The sequence below is a fragment of the Muntiacus reevesi genome, chromosome 9 (genome assembly GCF_963930625.1).
Source record: "Muntiacus reevesi chromosome 9, mMunRee1.1, whole genome shotgun sequence".
NCBI lineage: Eukaryota > Metazoa > Chordata > Mammalia > Artiodactyla > Cervidae > Muntiacus > Muntiacus reevesi.
The window spans coordinates 39412857-39432935 of NC_089257.1; the positions used below are offsets into that span (position 1 = coordinate 39412857).

A 20079-nucleotide genomic window follows, 5' to 3' on the forward strand; every position below is an offset into this window, starting at 1 on the left:
AAAAACAAGCACGGCCCAAAAGTTGAAATGTTGTGGCTGCCCAGGGTCCTTTTTAAAGAGACAGAATGGGGCAGAAGTGCTGAATTTTAGTTAGTTCCAGCTCTGCTCCATCTCTAGGAACCTTATGTGAAAAACAGGGAGGCTGGATCCAGTAAGCTCCAAGAACCTTTCTGACTCAGACGGCTCCTTCTCCTTCCTTCTGTCATCTTCACCAGTTCTTTAAAATGTTAGTAATGTGCTGTCTGTGACCTTGGCAGTGATGATGGAATGGTGGTGCCCTGGCTTATGGAGCGCGCTTCTCCTGAACAGCTCCTGGCTCATCACAAACAAGAACAGTCTCCCTCTCAACTGACCAAGTGAGCTCTAGATGAGAACAGCTTCCTTTTATTTAGCACAGTCTATATAGTAGGCTTGTGCTAAAGACTTTACAGACATTATTGCTAATGATCACAATAGCCAGGCAAGGTAGAAACCTTATTTAACAGATGTAGAAACAAGAGGTTGTAAATGACTTGCCCAAGGCGACAGAGCTACTGTACAGAGGAGCCAGAAATGGTCTCAAGATACATCTGGTCCCAGAGCCCAGGTCTCCCCTCTGTACCTCTCCTTATCTTGAGCAGGGGAGGGAGAGCTTACTGTCAGGGGAGGGACTGACATCCACCTGTTCCAGGTGAGGCCTCCCTTCTGCTCCCATGCAGAAGCTGTATTAGCCAGCACACGGGCAGACCGAGTCCAGCCCGCCTTTCCACTCAGCCCCATCCAGCCCTGGGAAAATGGAAAGGGGTTTGCTTCCCAAAACATCACAGGTGCACGAATGAGATACAGGAATGGATACCCCTGGACCAAACAGCACACCAGGTGCCAAGCCAGCCAGAACCAGATCCAAATGTCCCCACAGCTGCCCACTCACTGCCTTCCTCTCTGAGCCCAGCATCCTTGGCTGCCCCAGTTTTATTGCCCTCTTCCTAGGCTCTTATTTGCTCCCTCTCCTGAGAACTCCTACTGAGGAATGAAGGCCAGTCCTTCAAAGGTCACATATTCTGTTTCCCACACCTGTGCTCTGAGACTCCCCCCACTCCATTCTAAACTGTTAATGGGATTCAGGTACACAGCTTATGGACCAGACCCAAACCTGCCCTCTGGGAGCTCCCTGCCTATCAGGTAGAAAGGAGATGCGATAAAGTTGACATTTTTGTACTTTAAGTGCAAGGCGCTATTTTATCAACTCCTTTAATCTTCTCAATAACCATATGAAGATAGTCATTATTACTGCCTTAGTGTGACAAATGTAGGAACTGAGATAAAGTGAGATAACTGATTCATCCATGGTCACACAGTTGGGAAGAGGAAATCGAGGGTTTGAACCCAGGCACTCTAGTTCTAGAGCCCACAGCTTGCTTATTTATTTATTTTTAATTTTTTTATTTTTTCCTTTATTTTTATTAGTTGGAGGCTAATTACTTCACAACATTGCAGTGGGTTTTGTCATACATTGACATGAATCAGCCATGGAGTTACATGTATTCCCCATCCCGATCCCCCCACCCACCTCCCTCCCCACCCTATTCCTCTGGGTCTTCCCAGTGCACCAGGCCCGAGCACTTGTCTCATGCATCCCACCTGGGCTGGTGATCTGTTTCACTATAGATAATATACATGCTGTTCTCTCGAAACATCCCACCCTCGCCTTCTCCCACAGAGTCCAAAAGTCTGTTCTGTACATCTGTGTCTCTTTTTCTGTTTTGCATATAGGGTTATCATTACCATCTTTCTAAATCCCATATATATGTGTTAGTATGCTGTAATGATCTTTATCTTTCTGGCTTACTTCACTCTGTATAATGGGCTCCAGTTTCTTCCATCTCATTAGAACTGATTCAAATGAATTCTTTTTAATGACTGAGTAATATTCCATGGTGTATATGTACCACAGCTTCCTTATCCATTCATCTGCTGATGGGCATCTAGGTTCCTTCCATGTCCTGGCTATTATAAACAGTGCTGTGATGAACATAGGGGTGCACGTGTCTCTTTCAGATCTGGTTTCCTCGGTGTGTATGCCCAGGAGTGGTATTGCTGGGTCATATGGCAGTTCTGTTTCCAGTTTTTTAAGGAATCTCCACACTGTTTTCCATAGTGGCTGTACTAGTTTGCATTCCCACCAACAGTGTAAGAGGGTTCCCTTTTCTCCACACCCTCTCCAGCATTTATTGCTTGTAGACTTTTGGATAGCAGCCATCCTGACTGACGTGTAATGGTACCTCATTGTGGTTTTGATTTGCATTTCTCTGATAATGAGTGATGTTGAGCATCTTTTCATGTGTTTGTTAGTCATCTGTATGTCTTCTTTGGAGAAATGTCTGTTTAGTTCTTTGGCCCATTTTTTGATTGGGTCATTTATTTTTCTGAAATTGAGCTGCAGGAGTTGCTTGTATATTTTTTAGATTAATCCTTTGTCTGTTGCTTCATTTGCTATTATTTTCTCCCAATCTGAGGGCTGTCTTTTCACCTTACTTATAGTTTCCTTTGTTGTGCAAAAGCTTTTAAGTTTCATTAGGTTCCATTTGTTTATTTTTGCTTTTATTTCCAATATTCTGGGAGGTGGGTCATAGAGGATCCTGCTGTGATTTATGTCAGAGAGTGTTTTGCCTATGTTCTCCTCTAGGAGTTTTATAGTTTCTGGTCTTATATTTAGATCTTTAATCCATTTTGAGTTTATTTTTGTGTATGGTGTTAGAAAGTGTTCTAGTTTCATTCTTTTACAAGTGGTTGACCAGTTTTCCCAGCACCACTTGTTAAAGAGGTTGTCTTTTTTCTGTTGTATATCCTTGCCTCCTTTGTCGAAGTTAAGGTGTCCATAGGTTCGTGGATTTATCTCTGGGCTTTCTATTCTGTTCCATTGATCTATATTTCTGTCTTTGTGCCAGTACCATACTGTCTTGATGACTGTGGCTTTGTAGTAGAGTCTGAAGTCAGGCAGGTTGATTCCTCCAGTTCCATTCTTCTTTCTCAAAATTACTTTGGCTATTCGAGGTTTTTTTGTATTTTCATACAAATTGTGAAATTATTTGTTCTACTTCTGTGAAAAATACCATTGGTAGCTTGATAGGGATTGCATTGAATCTATAGATTGCTTTAGGTAGGATAGCCATTTTGACAATATTGATTCTTCCAATCCATGAACGCGGTATGTTTCTCCATCTGTTTGTGTCCTCTTTGATTTCTTTCATCAGTGTTTTATAGTTTTCTATGTATAGGTCTTTTGTTTCTTTAGGTAGATATACTCCTAAGTATTTTATTCTTGTTGTTGCAATGGTGAATGGTATTGTTTCCTTAATTTCTCTTTCTGTTTCCTCATTGTTAGTGTATAGGAATGCAAGGGATTTCTGTGTGTTAATTTTATATCCTGCAACTTTACTATATTCATTGATTAGCTCTAGTAATTTTCTGGTAGAGTCTTTAGGGTTTTCTATGTAGAGGATCATGTCATCTGCAAACAGTGAGAGTTTCACTTCTTCTTTTCCTTTCTGGATTCCTTTTACTTCTCCTTCTGCTCTGATTGCTGTGGCCAAAACTTCCAAAACTATGTTGAATAGTAGTGGTGAGAGTGGGCATCCTTGTCTTGTTCCTGATTTCAGGGGAAATGCTTTCAGTTTTTCACCATTGAGGGTAATGCTTGCTGTGGGTTTGTCATATATAGCTTTTATTATGTTGAGGTATGTTCCTTCTATTCCTGCTTTCTGGAGAGTTTTAATCATCAATGAGTGTTGAATTTTGTCAGAGGCTTTCTCTGCATCTATTGAGATAATCATATGGTTTTTATCTTTCAATTTGTTAATGTGGTGTATTACATTGATTGATTTGCAGATATTAAAGAATCCTTGCATTCCTGGGATAAAGCCCACTTGGTCATGGTGTATGATTTTTCTAATATGTCGTTGGATTCTGTTTGCTAGAATTTTGTTAAGGATTTTTGCATCTATGTTCATCAGTGATATTGGCCTGTAGTTTTCTTTTTTTGTGGCATCTTTGTCTGGTTTTGGAATTAGGGTGATGGTGGCCTCATAGAATGAGTTTGGAAGTTTACCTTCTTCTGCAATTTTCCGGAAGAGTTTGAGTAAGATAGGTGTTAGTTCTTCTCTAAATTTTTGGTAGAATTCAGCTGTGAAGCCATCTGGTCCTGGGCTTTTGTTTGCTGGAAGATTTCTGATTACAGTTTCGATTTCCTTGCTTGTGATGGTTCTGTTAAGATCTTCTATTTCTTCCTGGTTCAGTTTTGGAAAGCTATACTTTTCTAAGAATTTGTCCATTTCTTCCAAGTTGTCCATTTTATTGGCATAGAGCTGCTGGTAGTAGTCTCTTATGATCCTTTGTATTTCAGTGTTGTCTGTTGTGATCTCTCCATTTTCATTTCTAATTTTGTTAATTTGGTTCTTCTCTCTGTTTCTTAATGAGTCTTGCTAATGGTTTGTCAATTTTGTTTATTTTTTCAAAAAACCAGCTTTTAGCTTTGTTGATTTTTGCTATGGTCTCTTTAGTTTCTTTTGCATTTATTTCTGCTCTAATTTTTAAGATTTCTTTCCTTCTACTAACCCTGGGGTTCTTCATTTCTTCCTTCTCTAATTGCTTTAGGTGTAGAGTTAGGTTATTTATTTGGCTTTTTTCTTGTTTCTTGATGTAAGCCTGTAATGCTATGAACCTTCCCCTTAGCACTGCTTTTACAGTGTCCCATAGGTTTTGGGTTTTTGTGTTTTCATTTTCATTCATTTCTATGCATATTTTTATTTCTTTTTTGATTTCTTCTATGATTTGTTGGTTATTCAGAAGCATGTTATTTAGCCTCCATATGTTTGAATTTTTAACAATTTTTTTCCTGTAATTGAGATCTAATCTTACTGCACTGTGGTCAGAAAAGATGACTGGAATGATTTCAATCTTTTTGAATTTTCCAAAACCAGATTTATGGCCCAGGCAGGATGTGATCTATTCTGGAGAAGGTTCTGTGTGCACTTGAGAAAAAGGTGAAGTTGATTGTTTTGGGGTGAAATGTCCTATAGATATCAATTAGGTCTAGCTGGTCCATTGTGTCATTTAAGGTTTGTGTTTCCTTGTTAATTTTCTGTTTAGTTGATCTATCCATAGTTGTGAGTGGGGTATTAAAGTCTCCCACTATTATTGTGTTACTATTAATTTCCTCTTTCATACTCATTAGCATTTGCCATACATATTGCGGTGCTCCTATGTTGGGTGCATATATATTTATAATTGTTATATCCTCTTCTTGGATTGATCCTTTGATCATTATGTAGTGTCCTTCTTTGTCTCTTTTCACATCCTTTATTTGAAAGTCTATTTTATCTGATATGAGTATTGCAACTCCTGCTTTCTTTTGGTCTCCGTTTGTGTGAAATATTTTTTTCCAGCCCTTCACTTTTAGTCTGTATGTGTCTCTTGTTTTGAGGTGGGTCTCTTGTAGACAGCATATATAGGGGTCTTGTTTTTGTATCCATTCAGCCAATCTTTGTCTTTTGGTTGGGGCATTCAACCCATTTACATTTAAGGTAATTATTGATAGGGGTGGTCCCGTTGCCATTTACTTTGTTGTTTTGGGCTCACGTTTATACAACCTTTCTGCATTTCCTGTCTAGAGAAGATCCTTTAGCATTTGTTGAAGAGCTGGTTTGGTGGTGCTGAATTCTCTCAGCTTTTGCTTGTCTGTAAAGCTTTTGAATTCTCCTTCATATCTGAATGAGATCCTTGCTGGGTACAGTAATCTAGGTTGTAGGTTATTCTCTTTCATTACTTTAAGTATGTCCTGCCATTCCCTTCTGGCCTGGAGGGTTTCTATTGATAGATCAACTGTTATCCTTATGGGAATCCCTTTGTGTGTTATTTGTTGTTTCTCCCTTGCTGCTTTTAATATTTGTTCTTTGTGTTTGATCTTTGTTAATTTGATTAATATGTGTCTTGGGGTGTTTCGCCTTGGGTTTATCCTGTTTGGAACTCTCTGAGTTTCTTGGACTTGGGTGGCTACTTCCTTCCCCATTTTAGGGAAGTTTTCAGTTCTTATCTCCTCGAGTATTTTCTCATGGCCTTTCTTTTTGTCTTCTTCTTCTGGGACTTCTGTGATTCGAATGTTGGGGTGTTTCACATTGTCCCAGAGGTCCCTGAGGTTGTCCTCATTTCTTTTGATCCTTTTTTCTTTTTTCCTCTCTGCTTCATTTATTTCCACCATTTTATCTTCTACCTCACTTATCCTATCTTCTGTCTCCATTATTCTACTCTTGGTTCCCTCCAGAGTGTTTTTGATCTCATTCATTGCATTATTCATTTTTAATTGACTCTTTTTTATTTCTTCTAGGTCTTTATTAAACATTTCTTGCATCTTCTCAATCTTTGTCTCCAGGCTATTTATCTGTAACTCCATTTTGTTTTCAAGATTTTGGATCATTTTTATTATCATTATTCTAAATTCTTTTTCAGGTAGATTCCCTATCTCCTCCTCTTTTGTTTGACTTGGTGGGCATTTTTCATGTTCCTTTACCTGTTGAGTATTTCTCTGCCTTTTCATCTTGTTTAGATTGCTGTGTCTGGAGTGGGCTTTCTGTATTCTGGAGGTCTGTGGTTCCTTTTTATTGTGGAGGTTTTACCCAGTGGGTGGGGTTGGACGATTGGCTTGTCAAGGTTTCTTGGTTAGGGGAGCTTGCGTCGGTGTTCTGGTGCGTGGAACTAGATTTCTTCTCTCTGGAGTGCAATGGAGTGCCCAGTAATGAGTTTTGAGATGGGTCTATGTGTTAGGTGTGACGTTGGGCAGCCTGTATGTTGGCGTTCAGGGCTATGTTCCTGCGTTGCTGGAGAATTTGCGTGGTATGTCTTGCTCTAAAACTTATTGGCTCTCGGGTGGTGGTTGGTTTCAGTGTAGGTATGGAGGCTTTTAGACGGTCTCTTATTACTTAAAGTTCCATGTAGTCAGGAGTTTTCTGGTGTTCTCAGATTTTGGGCTTAAGTCTCCTGCCTCTGGATTTCAGTTTTATTCTTCCAGTAGTCTCAAGACTCCTCCAACTATACAGAACTGATAATAAAACTTCTAGGTTAATGGCAAAAAGATTCTCTCCCGTGAGGGACACCCAGAGAGGTTCACAGAGTTACATGAAGAAGAGGAGAGGGAGGACGGAGATAGAGATGAGCAGGAGGAGAAAAAGGGGGACTCAAGAGGAGAGAGACAGATCTATGAAGTTGTCTGTTCCCAGAGTGTTCTCTGTAGCCCAGACACCCACAAAAATTCACAGAATTGGATTGGGAAGAGAAGGGGAAAGGAGGAAATAGAGGTGTTCTGAGGTAGAAAATGGAGAGTCAAGATTGGGAGAGAGTAATCAACACACTCCTAAATAAAAATGGGAACTGAATATTGGATTCTTAAATGTCCACAATTTATATCATATACTGAAAAACAAAAATTAAAAATCTAGAGTAGAGGTTAGACTCTTAAAAATACAATATTAAAAACAAAAACAGAAAAAAAATTTTAGAAATATATATGAAGTTCGGTTTAAAAATAGGGCTTCTCTTTTTTTGGTAAGGTTATAGTGTAATGAAAATGAAAATTAAGGAGCAGTAGAGGAGTAATAGAAGACTTTAAAAGGAAATAAGAGAAAAATAGAAAATAGAAGAGAAAAAGAAAAAAAAAAGGAAAAAAAATTTTTCCTAATTAAAAAAATCGTAAAAATCTATGAAAATGAAAGTTAAGGAGTAATGGAGGAGTAATAGGGAATTTTAAAAGAAAATAAAAGAGAAAAAAGAAAAAAAAATTTTTTTTTTTTACTTAAAAATAAAGGTAATAATATATCTAGGAATTTCTCTGTAGCTGTTGCGGTCAGTGTGGGTTCGGTTCAGTTTCAGATAGCTCCTCATTCCAGCTTACACTTCTCGATATCTACAGGCCCCTTCTGGTGTAGTCGGTGTTCTCTACAGGGATTTTAATCTGTTGCACCGGTCCCTTCTGAAGCGGTTCCCTTTGTTTATTTGGCTTCTGTCTGCCGGTCTCCTCAGTGCCCAATTTCCGCCCTGACACAGGCAGGCGGAGGTGGACTCTTACTCAGGTTGCTAGTTCCGTCGCGCTGTGGGGAGGGGCTGGCGCTGCTTTCCCCATCTACGCTGCTCAGGCTCCTGGCTGTTCTATATGGAGCGTGCCCTGCACTGCGTGAGGTTCCAGCCCTTGGGTGTTCCACAAAAGCGCAGAACAAAAAGCTGCACCTGCTTTTTGTGCCTGTCCTCAGGCAGCCAGGAGCTTGACAGGCGCACTCTCCCCGGTGCGGCGCGCCTTCTCTCCTCCGCGGTCCCAGTCTCAGTTTCCGCCCGAGCCAGTCGGGTGCGTGCGCCTTCTGCCCTCCGCGTCCCCAGCCCCAGTCCCCGCCCGTGCAGGTCAGGTGCCTGCGCCCTGTGTCTCGCTGCGACCCTCCCGGAGGATGTCGACCATCCAGAATCTCAGGAGGTCTTTGATTAGAAACTGGAGGCCTGTTTGCAGTGCAGTAGGGGATGAGGTCCTTGGGGCCGAGCCTGCCCCTTTCCCCTCCCCCTTGCCTCCTGCGGGGCTGGGCCTGCGAGCTCTTCTCTGGACTTGCTGGGTCCCTTTGTTCTGCGAATGGTCGGCAGTATGTTCGGGCTGGTTAATTATCTCTCTCTCTCTCTTGCCATCCCACAGTTTAAGTTGGTAACTCACAAAAGCTCCCTCTGATTGTCCTCAGGGCACTCAGGCCCAGTCCTTACCCTAAGCAATGCCGCGGCTCCTCTCGGTTCCGCCCCTACTTGCTGGTGGCAGATGCGGGCGTCTGGGGTACTTTTCTCCTGGGAGTTGCTTTTAGGCATGTAATCTGTGGGTTTTATTTATTCTTCTCCTCCCAGTCAGGTTGCTCTCCGAAATTCAAAAACTTCCCCCAGACCCGCCAGTGCGAGGGTTTCCTGGTGTTTGGAAACTTCCTCTATTAAGACTCCTTTCCCGGGACGGATCTCTGTCCTTAGCTCTTTTGTCTCTCTTTTTATCTTTTATATTTTGTCCTACCTCCTTTCGAAGACAATGGGTTGCTTTTCTGGGTGCCTGATGACCTCAGCTAGCGATCAGAAGTTGTTTTGTGAAGTTTGCTCTGCGTTCAATTATTCTTTTGATGAATTTGTAGGAGAGAAAGTGGTCTCCCCATCCTATTCCTCCGCCATCTTGGTTCCTCCGAGCCCACAGCTTAAATAAAACTCCCAGACATCTAGTCTCTCCAGGCATTCTCAGAGCCCACAGTACCAGGGGAAACATCCCGTCGACTAACTTAATTCAATATGTTAGGGTTGGCAGTAGACACCTCATGTGCAGGCGCAGAGATGTGAGGCAGCCTGCTCCATCCAGAGGACTACAGCCTTTCAGTAACTGCCCAACTGCAGAGGGAACGTGAGAACAGAATGGTGGAGGTAGATGGGTGAGATAGACAGGGGCAGATTAGAATGCCAGGCAAAGGAGTGTGGATTTATTTGCTGGAGTGTAAGAAGCCTTCAAAGACTTTAGGCAAGAGAAAAGCATGATCAAGTTTTCCTTTTATAAAGCTCCTGTAGGCAGCAGTGAGCAAATGGACAAGAAGGAAGAAGAGGGACCAGCAATGAGACTGTTAAAAGAGTCCAGGTGAGGGCTGGGGAGACCTGCTCTACAGCAGGGCCATTGGATAGAGAGAACTACCAAGTGAGGAGACAGGGAGGGGACAAGGGTGACCAGCGGGAGCATCTCTGGTCTGGTGACCCATGGGTTCTTCTGCTATCAGCTGAGGCAGGGAACACAGTGGGGTGAGCAACAGATTGAGGAAGGTGAGGAGCTAAGTTTTGGAAGTATTGAAAATGAAATGCCTGGGATACAGCCAGATGGAGATGTCCAGGAAGTTGCTTGTCGTAAGTGCAAGAGAGGTCTGCGCCGGAAGTAGACTCAGGAGTGCTTCAGCACAGAGACAGTAACAGAAGCCACAGGAATGGGCGAGATCTGTCCCCGGTGAGTCTGGTAAGCAGAGAAGAGCCTTGCAACCTCTCCGCAAAGACCCAGAGAGGGAGTTGCCAGAGAGTAGGAGGCAAACAAGGAGAGTGTGGTTCAGTGAAGGAAGGGCAGAGGGGACACAGGCAGAACAGACACAGCCCCTGCCACAGTGCTCGGGAGTGAGGGGGAGACGGGCAGCAAAAAACAGTTCAACCACTGTGGTGAGTGCTGCCCTAGGATCAGTAGGACTAAGGGGCAAAGAGAAGTGTGCCCCCCCGACCCAGATCCACCCATCCCAGATCTCCCAAGCTTAGGCCCAGAAAAACGGGAGCCCTAGCAAAGCTCTCACCAAGCAGAGCTAATGTAGGTCACTTCCCAGTTGACCCCAGACCTATAGCACAGGGCAGAAGTCCCAAGAAGCCCACCCTCTGCTCCTCCCTTCAAGGACAGAAACGGGGCCGGTGGGGGAGCAGCCCTTGTGACTCCGCAGTGAGCATTCACGTCTCACCCGCGTGCGTGCACTCCAGTTGGGAGGCGAGTCAGCCACAGCTCCCTCTTTGGGACACATTTTATTGCCAAGAACTCTGAGGAGGAGGTGCAAACATTGAAAGTCACCCTTGGGTCAGTCATGCCCTGCACCTGCTCCCCTCGCCCATCCGGGACCCATCCTCAGGCCCCGTTATGAGCAGAGCTTTGATCTCTCAGAACGAAATGGCCGCTGGTTATTGCTCTGGCCAGTGTAGCCGTGTGTGTGTTCAGTCCTCAGGGATGAGCACTGCGAACACAACCGGGTCATCCGCGCGCACTTGGGCACATCACACACACACGCAGACCTGGTCCCCAAAACTAGAATTGTCCTCAGTGGATCTGTCATGTTGTAACCCGTAAGCAGGGGGTGAAGTGGCGAACTAATGGCCAAGCTCAGGGACATCTGCTTGTACCCTTCCTTCTCCTCTTCCCACTCAAGGCTGGGACGGGGGAGTGACCAGGACTGGATCTCAAGGCCCCCTTTGAATAGACGCCCTTGGAGCTAACACTTCCTGAGAGGCCTGTGCCACAGGCCAGCATAAAGTGAGGCAGAAAAGCACTTGGTACCATGCCCAGAACACAGTAGGTACTCAGTTAATGCACATGCCTTTCTTTTTTAACTGTGAGAGCTAGGGCTAGTCTGCCTTTGCACCTACTTTAGAAGCAAGGGCTGACCTTGAGTGAGGCCCTCACCACCAGGGAAAGGAATATACTTAAGAAGGAATGGTTACCTGAGGCTGCGGCAGGGCCCAGCATCGCTGGCTCGGGCAGGCCCCTGCAGGCTGTCAGTGACCTTTCCCTAGAGCCATGTTCTCAGAATTGGCAGGAGCTATGCTTTATCTGCAACCCAGGTGAATTCCCAAGAAGGTCTACCTCTCCCCACACCTGACCCCAGTAGCTTAGCTTCTCTCCAGTCAGCATCAAAGTAAACTGATGTAAACTGAATGTAGAAGAACTCTGAGAAGTTTTTATTTAGGAAAGAAAATTTCATGAAGCCTCCTTTATCCCACACTGTTGTGCAGTGGTGAACAGTGAGCCTGTACAGTGAGCCTGGTGTACAGTGAAAGGGGTGCTGGGGTCAGACCATTCAGGAGTCTCAGCTGGACTGTGTTCCAGCTGTGAGACCTTGTACAAACTAAGCTCTCGGAGCCTCAGTTTCTTTGTAGGGGTGGTGAGGATTCAGTCTGCAGGCAAGTGCTGAGGACTGCTCTATGCCAGGCACTGTTCTAAGACCCAGTGAGGACAAGACCCAGCCCCTGCCCTCACAGAAGGCAGTGAGCGGGGCACTGGGGGTGGACGTGGATGTGCCCATCGCATCAGACTCCACCAGGTCCTCTCAGCAGGGCACTGATTATTGCTTTTATATGTCATTGTTGTTCTTTAGTTGCTAAGTCGTGTCCAACACTTTTGCAACCCTGTGGACTGTAGCCCACCAGGCTCTCTGTCCATGGGATTTCCCAGGCAAGAATACTCGAGTGGGTTGCCATTTTCTTTCCAAGGGATCTTCCCAACCCAGATCAAACTCGCATCTCCTGTGTTGGCAGGCGGATTCTTTACCACCGAGCCACCAGGAAAGCCCCTATGCTTCTTTACAAATGACGGCAAAGTGCTGTTGTGCCATGAGAGCCTTGAGGTTTGCTGAGTGGGCGGAGTTCCTCACCCTTAAACTGAACGGCCCCGGACAAGTACGCTTTTCTAGTTCTTCTGTCTCTTCCCTCTACTGTTGCCCCTTTTCTCTTTCCTTGGTGCATTTGCCTCTAGTAAAGATGCTTTCTTCTATGTCACTTCTAGAAAAAAAATGAAAGATTCCAAGGCAACCTCCCATGTTGATTAAAGGAAAAACATTATTTTTTATCCTAGGCCAGAGGATGGCTCCAAAGATGCAGAGATTATACCTGTTTCAATTCATTTATCTGGTCTTCACAGTGGCCCTGTAGAATACGCTCTGACCTCCTGTAGCAGCCTGGCCTTCCCTTTGTCATAATGCCTAACCCATTGAATTTTGACTGCTTGTTTCCTGGCCTCACTCCTTTAGACTGGAGCGTGTCAGTCTCAGCGAGTCCCCAGTGCCCCAGAGCTCCACCCGCAGCAGGCCTCCAGGAGAGTGTGCTGGATGGCTGCTCGTACAGTCAGGCTGGCTTCTGGGTGCCCTGAGAGATGCCAGGCAGTAGATGCAGTCTCACCTGGTGGCTCTCCCAGCAGGTGAGCACTGAAACCGAGGTGTGAGAACAGTGCTCAGAGACCCCAGAGAAGGGAGCGCTGACTGCCAGGGGGAGAGGGTTCTGGAGAGACCTCCTGGAAGAGGTGCCCAGCCTTACCGCTCCCTGACCACACAGCCGCTGTTCCTTCCCAGGGCCGGCTGACAGATGGAAAAGGCAAGACCATCGACTGCAAGGACGCCATCTTCATCATGACCTCGAACGTGGCCAGCGACGAGATAGCACAGCATGCACTGCAGCTGAGGCAGGAAGCTTTGGAGATGAGCCGTAACCGGATCGCCGAGAACCTTGGTATGGCACGTGGCCCACACTCTCTGGGCAGACAGTCAAGTGACACAGCTGCCACACCACTCTGGGGAGAAGGATGGCATTGTGGTCCCAGGGCAAGATGAGGGTCCTGGCTGGCATCTGTCCCTCACTGGCCCTGACCAGACACCAAGCACCCAACTGGGTAGTGGAGGGAGGCCAACAGACAGTGTCCCTACTTCCTCAAGAAAGCCCCAGGCCTCTCGGGTGACAGGAGGTCTCCAGACAGAGGGAGGGACAGAGCCACCCCAAGGTGTGGGGCCAGGAAGAGGCCAGGGTCTCAGGGGACTGAAGGGATGTGCACTTAACAGGGAGGGACACTTCAGTGCAGCAAGGGGATGGCAGGTCAGAAACCTGGAGGTGAGCATGGCCTTTTTTAGCCAGGGAGGCTTCCTCCACAGGTGGGCCCTGGAAAGTGCTGGAAAGGGCAGTGTGTCAGGGTAGACACTGTGTCTGTCAGCCTTCTGTCTAGGATTGAACTCTCAAGCCCCCTTCTTACAAGTTGGGACTCAAGTCTCGGTCCTGACTCTTCTCCTCTCCCCTCCCCTCCTTCATACAATTCCTACCGAACGTGAGCACTGGAAGGGCCTGGAAAGTATGCAATCCAGCCCTCTGATTGTGCAGGTGATGAGAAGGCCGAAGCCCAGAGGGCCTGAGATGTTGACCAGGATCACACAGACTGTCAGGGGCAAGACCAGGCTCTTTTCATGGAGCCAAGGTGCAGCACAGCTCCCAAAGGTCCCAAGTGTAGGGAGCAGGCAGTTTATGTTTCTCTCTCCACAGGGGACGTCCAGATCAGTGACAAGATCACCATCTCAAAGAACTTCAAGGAAAACGTGATTCGCCCCATCCTAAAAGTAAGAGTTCCTTGTCCTTCTTGCTGGAGCCTCGAGTTGGAGGGGATCACCTTAGCCATCGTGAAGAATGGAAGCCCTCCCACCCCTATCTTACCCAGTAGAGTCTACTAATTCCTTTACCCACTTTGGGTCACTAAGCTCACCTTATCCCTAACCTGGCCCCGCAGGCTCACTTCCGGAGAGATGAGTTTCTGGGACGAATCAATGAGATCGTCTACTTCCTCCCCTTCTGCCACTCGGAGCTCATCCAACTCGTCAACAAGGAGTTGAATTTCTGGGCCAAGAGAGTAAGAGCAGGGACTGCCCATGGGTTGGGGGGAAACATCTGGAAAGCCCTGGGCCACATGCAGACATGCTGCTGTCTGACCTGTCCCAGGCCAAGCAAAGGCACAACATCACACTGCTCTGGGACCGCGAGGTGGCGGACGTGTTGGTCGAAGGCTACAACGTGCACTATGGCGCCCGCTCCATCAAGCATGAGGTGAGCCCTGAGAGAAGTGAGGCACTTCCACACCTCCCTCCCTGGTACCCCTAGACCCATTCGCTGGGCTCCCAGCCTGTCCAGGCAGGCTGGGGTTGTCCTTACCCAGAGCAGACGCCCCTTCAGAACCAAAAACAATATAATCAAGTAAAACCCCTGTCCAAGAGGGTAAATGAGATTGAATCCCTACCAGCGTCAGGGAACTGGGGCTGGGAACCTCAGAACTGACAGTACTGAGTTGTTAGTACTGTCCTGCAAGCTCGTGTTGTTAGCCCTTTGCAGATGAAAAAACTGAAGCTTTGAGTAAGTACTTGCCCAGGCAGGTGACAGAGCTGGGCCTCCAGGCGTTGGCAATGACGACAGCTTCCCCTACCGCCTGCAGGTGGAGCGCCGTGTGGTGAACCAGCTGGCGGCTGCCTATGAGCAGGACCTGCTGCCGGGGGGCTGCACCCTGCGCATCACTGTGGAGGACTCGGATAAGCAGCTGCTCAAGAGTCCTGAACTGCCGTCACCCCAGGCCGAGAGGCGTCCCCCCAAGCTGCGGCTGGAGATCATTGATAAGGACAGCAAGACCCACAAATTGGACATCCAGGCACCACTCCACCCTGAGAAGGTGTGCCACACCCTCTAGCGTCTATCTACCTGCCCATACATGCCCTCAACACCTAATAAAGCCCCCTTGGCTGTGGCATGGTGACCGACCTACCTTCCCCTCCTGCTTCTCACCCCTCTCCATCTAGCCTAAGGCCTGTTACCTCCTCACAGCCCCTGGAAGATGCCTTCTCAGCCCCACCCTCGCCCCTTCGTTGTGGGCCCCACGTGTGCTCTCAGGTCTCTGGGAAGGGAGCTGCTCCTCTGTCCGCTTTACGGCAAGAAGAAGAGGGAGATCCCTCATCTCTGTCCTTCAGCGTATCCTCATGTCCCAGAGCCTCTGGAACTTTATCATGTTTTCTGGAAACTCAGAAGTATGGCAGCTGAGAACAGATCTGGCTGGAAGAAGACAGGGACCAGGCTGTGACCTGCTACCCTCTGCTGGCTCTCATGCTACTGAGTCCCCAGAATGTCTCCACAGGGAGCAGAGAAGTCAGAGGCCCAGACACAGAGCTTCTGCATTTAAGCCATTGCTTCCTCTTTCCCATGCCCTAGAATTCCAAGGGGAAGGGACTCTCGGAACCCTTCCCCCTTCCACTGCCGTGTCATGGCTACTATTCCTCCCTGCCCCACGTTCAGGGGTCAGACCAGACCACGTCTCTCCAGCCTTAGAACTAGGCCAGCATAGGGCATCTTTAGGAAGAAGGCTGGGTCCTACCCAACCCTACACAGGGCCTGGACAGAAGCACCAAATGACCAAGCAAGCTTAACTCTGCAGGGCCTCCTGCAGGAGACCAACAACATAGACAGTGCAGAACTGTACGGGGAGGGATCCTGGGGTCTGGCTGTACGCAGATGGCCATGGAGTCTGCCTCAGCCCCATGTCCTCAGTACCATGGTCCTGGCTAAGTGAACATGGGATGGACAGCTGCCTCATGCAGTCTGCACATTAGTCACTAAACAGAGGGACTGCACACCATCCCCCAAGGCTCTCCACACACCAGGCGTGTTCAGCCCCAGCTTAATTAGCAGGGCACAGCAAGGCTTGGTGCATACATCCTTGGGAACCATCTGCAGTGGCCACCATTGAGGACCATGCCATCAGCCTCCCCTGAAGGGTCACTTTGGAAACCCTCCTTTGGAGTCAGAAAGTCTCTTCCAGGAAGCAGAAAATGGGGACAGGAATCACAGTCCCTCGGGTGACGGAGGAATGTCGTGACACGGCAGGTGGGGGGCAGCCGGAAGCTGGAACTTGGGCTCCAGCAGATGCTGCAGCAGGCACCATCCAGCCCCTCAAGGAGCTGTCTGCCGCTTTGTACCTCAGCGACTGCCACTCTTTGTTTATTTATTAGCAGCAGTTTTTTTTTTTTAACTTCTTGTTCTGAAATAATTTTAGACTTACCGGAAATTACCACAATAGTAGAGTTCCATGCACCCTTCACCAACTTCACCAACCATCTGTTAAAAATTATTAAATTATAATTATTAAAACCAGAAAATTAACATGACATGGTACTACTAGCTAATCTCTAGGCATTCAGATTTTGCCATTTTCCCCACTGATGTCCTTTTCCTGGTCCAGAATCCAGTCGAGGATCCCGTGTTCCATCTTGTTGTGTTTCCTTTATCTCCTTCAACCTGTGACAGTTCCTCCATCCTTCTTTGCCTTTTATGACCTTGACACTTTTGAAACCTCCAGGTCAGTTAAATTTGTAGAATGTCCCTTAATTTGGGTGTCTGCTGTTTTCGCATGCTTAGATTGAGGGTCACCATTTTGGGTAAAACTAGCCCTCAAGTGATGCTGTGCCCATCCTTATAACCTAGAGCAGGTGATACATGCTGAGGTTGTGTATACCAGTTTCTCCACTGTAAGATTACTAATTTTCCCTTTGAAATGAATAAGAATCTCATGGAAAGATAGAAACTGTACAGATGTCTTATTTATCCATAGAATTTTGCCCGTTGATTTTAGCATCCATCATGTAAATGTAAACACGTTAGTCACTCAGTCGTGTCCAACTCTGTGACTGTAGCCCGCCAGGCTCCTATGTCCTTGGGATTCTCCAAGCAAGAATACTGGAGTGGGTTGCCATTTCCTTCTCCAAGGGATCTTCCCAACCGGCTCTTGCTTTTAACAAACATTAATACTATATTTGCCTAATGATGACATTGTTTTCTTATTCCATCTATATGTATTAATTGGTATTCTTCTGTAAGAAACAGCTGTCTCTTTTCTCCCATTTATTTATTCAATAATTTACCTATAAGTAAAACTAATGAATATTTGTTTTAGTCTATGGGTTGTAGCCTATCAGTAATACTAGTAAAGTTTATTTCATTGCTCATATGGCCTAGATTTGGCCATTGGGAGCTCTTAAGTTGGCTCCTGTGTTGTTTCAGTGTTGCCCCATCATTTTTTTAGTATTACCCTATTTTCTGGCACCACAAGGTGTTCCAAGGTTACTTACACTTTTCTTGTCCCAGCCCTGACTTCAGCCATTTCTCTAAGCAATTCCTGATTCCTCTTATTTGAGAATGGTACTTAGAAACTAAGGTGGTATATTCAGTGCTTCTGGAGTGTCATTGCTTCTAGGCCTTTTCAGCACACAAAGCTAGGAAATAAATATATGTGTATATGTTAACACATGTATCACACACAACTGAACTTATTACTCTCTCTGTCCATCTGTGTATTATTAAAAACCATGAGTCCATGTTGATGCCTACAGTTCTAACCCAATACCACAGGGCCTGTGACTTGCCATTATTATTAGCACTTTACTATTCATTCTCTGCTTCTTCCTCTCCTGCTATCTCTGTTTCTTCTCTCATTCTGTTTTCTGTTCAGACTCCCATAGAGGCTCTAATTAAGTCAGCCAGTGACCATCCTTTATGGAGCACTCCTGTTGGTTAAAGTTCTTATGCCCGACTGTCAGTCTCTTGGTTTAGTCAGCTGTGGCCAGGACCAGCAGACATGTAACTGAAAACCAGATAGCTTTTATACAGGAAAACCCAATGCCACCTTTCTGAGAAGAGAATAAGGGACAGAGTAGACCCTCCGATTCTGAGAACCTTGAGGATCACTTCTAGAGACTCAGTCAGACCTTGTAGGTGATGTTGGACCCCTGCCTTATACTTTCATAGCATCCTCCACAGTATTCAGCTCAGTTGTGTTACTTGTTCTGTGTTTGCCTTTGTCATTAGAGTGTAAGATCCAGAAGGGCAGATACCCAATCCTACTCACTGTCCTGTTCATAGAAGTTGGCACAGAGCAATCACATGATGGCTGCTACAGGTGTTTGGATGGATGGGTGGGCCCTGGAGCAAGCACAGATCTTCACAGTGAGGCCCAGGACACAACAGTATCCTATGTTCATGGAGCGAACATTTGTCATGTGCTTGTGGCCAGGCAGCAGAACTTGAGTGGATAGGGCAAAGTAAGACCCCAGATACCTTACTATGTATCTAGAAATACATGAGGCTGGACTTGGAAGTGAAATATCTTCATTGTTCAAAAGGAAAAATTCAAAGGTACATAGTGATTATTTTAGGAATTTAGGAAAAAAAAAAAATTAAACCATAGGAGAAAAGATAAAACCTGATGTTAAGTAGGAATGCCAAAAAAAAAAAAAGGATAAGTAGAAAATGATTCTTTTTGAAAACACCAATAAAATAGATAAAATCTTCTCAGCCTGATAAAGGGGAAAAGTGGAGGGGGACGAGATCAGACATAATCACATATATGGAAGAGTTTTAAATAAATTTAGGATAAGTCTGTAGCCACAATTTTAAAAACAGCAGATAGATCATTTCCTAGAAAATACTGACCCAAGATATAGTTTGAATAAGCCAATTAATTACCAAAAGAACCCGATAAACTGCCAAAAAAGAATGCCATAGCTAGCGTAATCTCATCTATGACTATAGGTGCAAAAATTCCAGATAAAATTAAGTTGAACTTTACAACATGATTACATAAGGCTTATTTCAGCAGTACAAGCTTCTATATCAGGAAATTTACTAATACAATCCAATATATTAATCTAAAGAACATGAATATTATTTAAATGTAGATTAACATTTTCTTATTTTGATAATATTTCTTATGAAGATATCCTTGTTTTTAGAAAATATAACATTGAAATATTTAAAGATAAAGACAATTGGCAAGTGTTTCAAGAAACTAAATTATACACATACACATGCACATATGTATGTATACAAGTGTGTGCGATAAATTGTTCAGTCGTTTCCAACTCTTTGGAAACGACTATAGCCTGCCAGGCTCCTCTGTCCATGGAATTTTCCAGGCACGAATACTAGAATGGGTTGCCATTCCCTTCACCGGGGGATCTTCCTGATCCAAGGATCAAACCTGAGTCTCCTGCATGGGCAGCCAGATTCTTTACCACAGAGCCACCTACACTCATAAAAAAATTACAGAATGATTAAACACAAGTCTTGTCATTGAGGAAATCTGAGTGAAGGGTATACAGGAATTCTTTGTATTGTTTCTGCAACTTTTCTGTAAGTCTAAAATTATTTCAGAATGAAATTTTTTTAATGAAAAACATTTTATCAATATGTACTGAAAAAGCATTTGACAAAATTTTACAGCTTTAAGTATGATTTGATAAACCTCCAAGTAAAAGGAAAAGAAACTGTTCATCGAAAACCAATAGTAAAGTCTGAAATAAGAGTCAACATTTGAAAACTGATGTGAAAATTCAGTTGAAAATAATTAAGCAAGAAAAGTGAATAATTGGTATATGTATTGGAAAATAATAAATTGTTTTGCTGATATGTGACTGTGTGTTTAGGAAATCTAAGAGGCTCTAAGTGAAACCTATTAGCATTATTGTGGAAATTTGGTAAGTGTCTGAATAAAAGATAAATGTACAAAAATCAATAGCTTTTTTCTATTCCAGCAGTAATCAACTAGAAACAACAACAAAAGTATTCCATTAACAGTTGAAATAAATAGGTATATGTATTTGCTCATATATACATAAAGTAACTCTGGAAGAGAGAATAATTGGATAGAGAGGAAACAGCAATGGAAGGGTAAAATAACTGTATTTTTTATAATTTTAAATT

The 20079-nt window shown here is 45.0% G+C and overlaps 1 protein-coding gene across 1 annotated transcript in view; it reads left to right on the forward strand.

The window, feature by feature from the left end:
* CLPB (ClpB family mitochondrial disaggregase) overlaps window positions 1-19785 on the forward strand; it is a 151511-nt gene extending 131726 nt beyond the window's left edge. The window contains exons 12-16 of the mRNA XM_065943964.1: window positions 12882-13038; window positions 13837-13910; window positions 14078-14197; window positions 14287-14391; window positions 14774-19785. Coding sequence (XP_065800036.1) covers window positions 12882-13038; window positions 13837-13910; window positions 14078-14197; window positions 14287-14391; window positions 14774-15022 — 705 coding nt within the window. The 3' untranslated portion in view covers window positions 15023-19785. The remainder of the gene's footprint in view (window positions 1-12881; window positions 13039-13836; window positions 13911-14077; window positions 14198-14286; window positions 14392-14773) is intronic.
* Window positions 19786-20079: the final 294 nt, after the last annotated feature.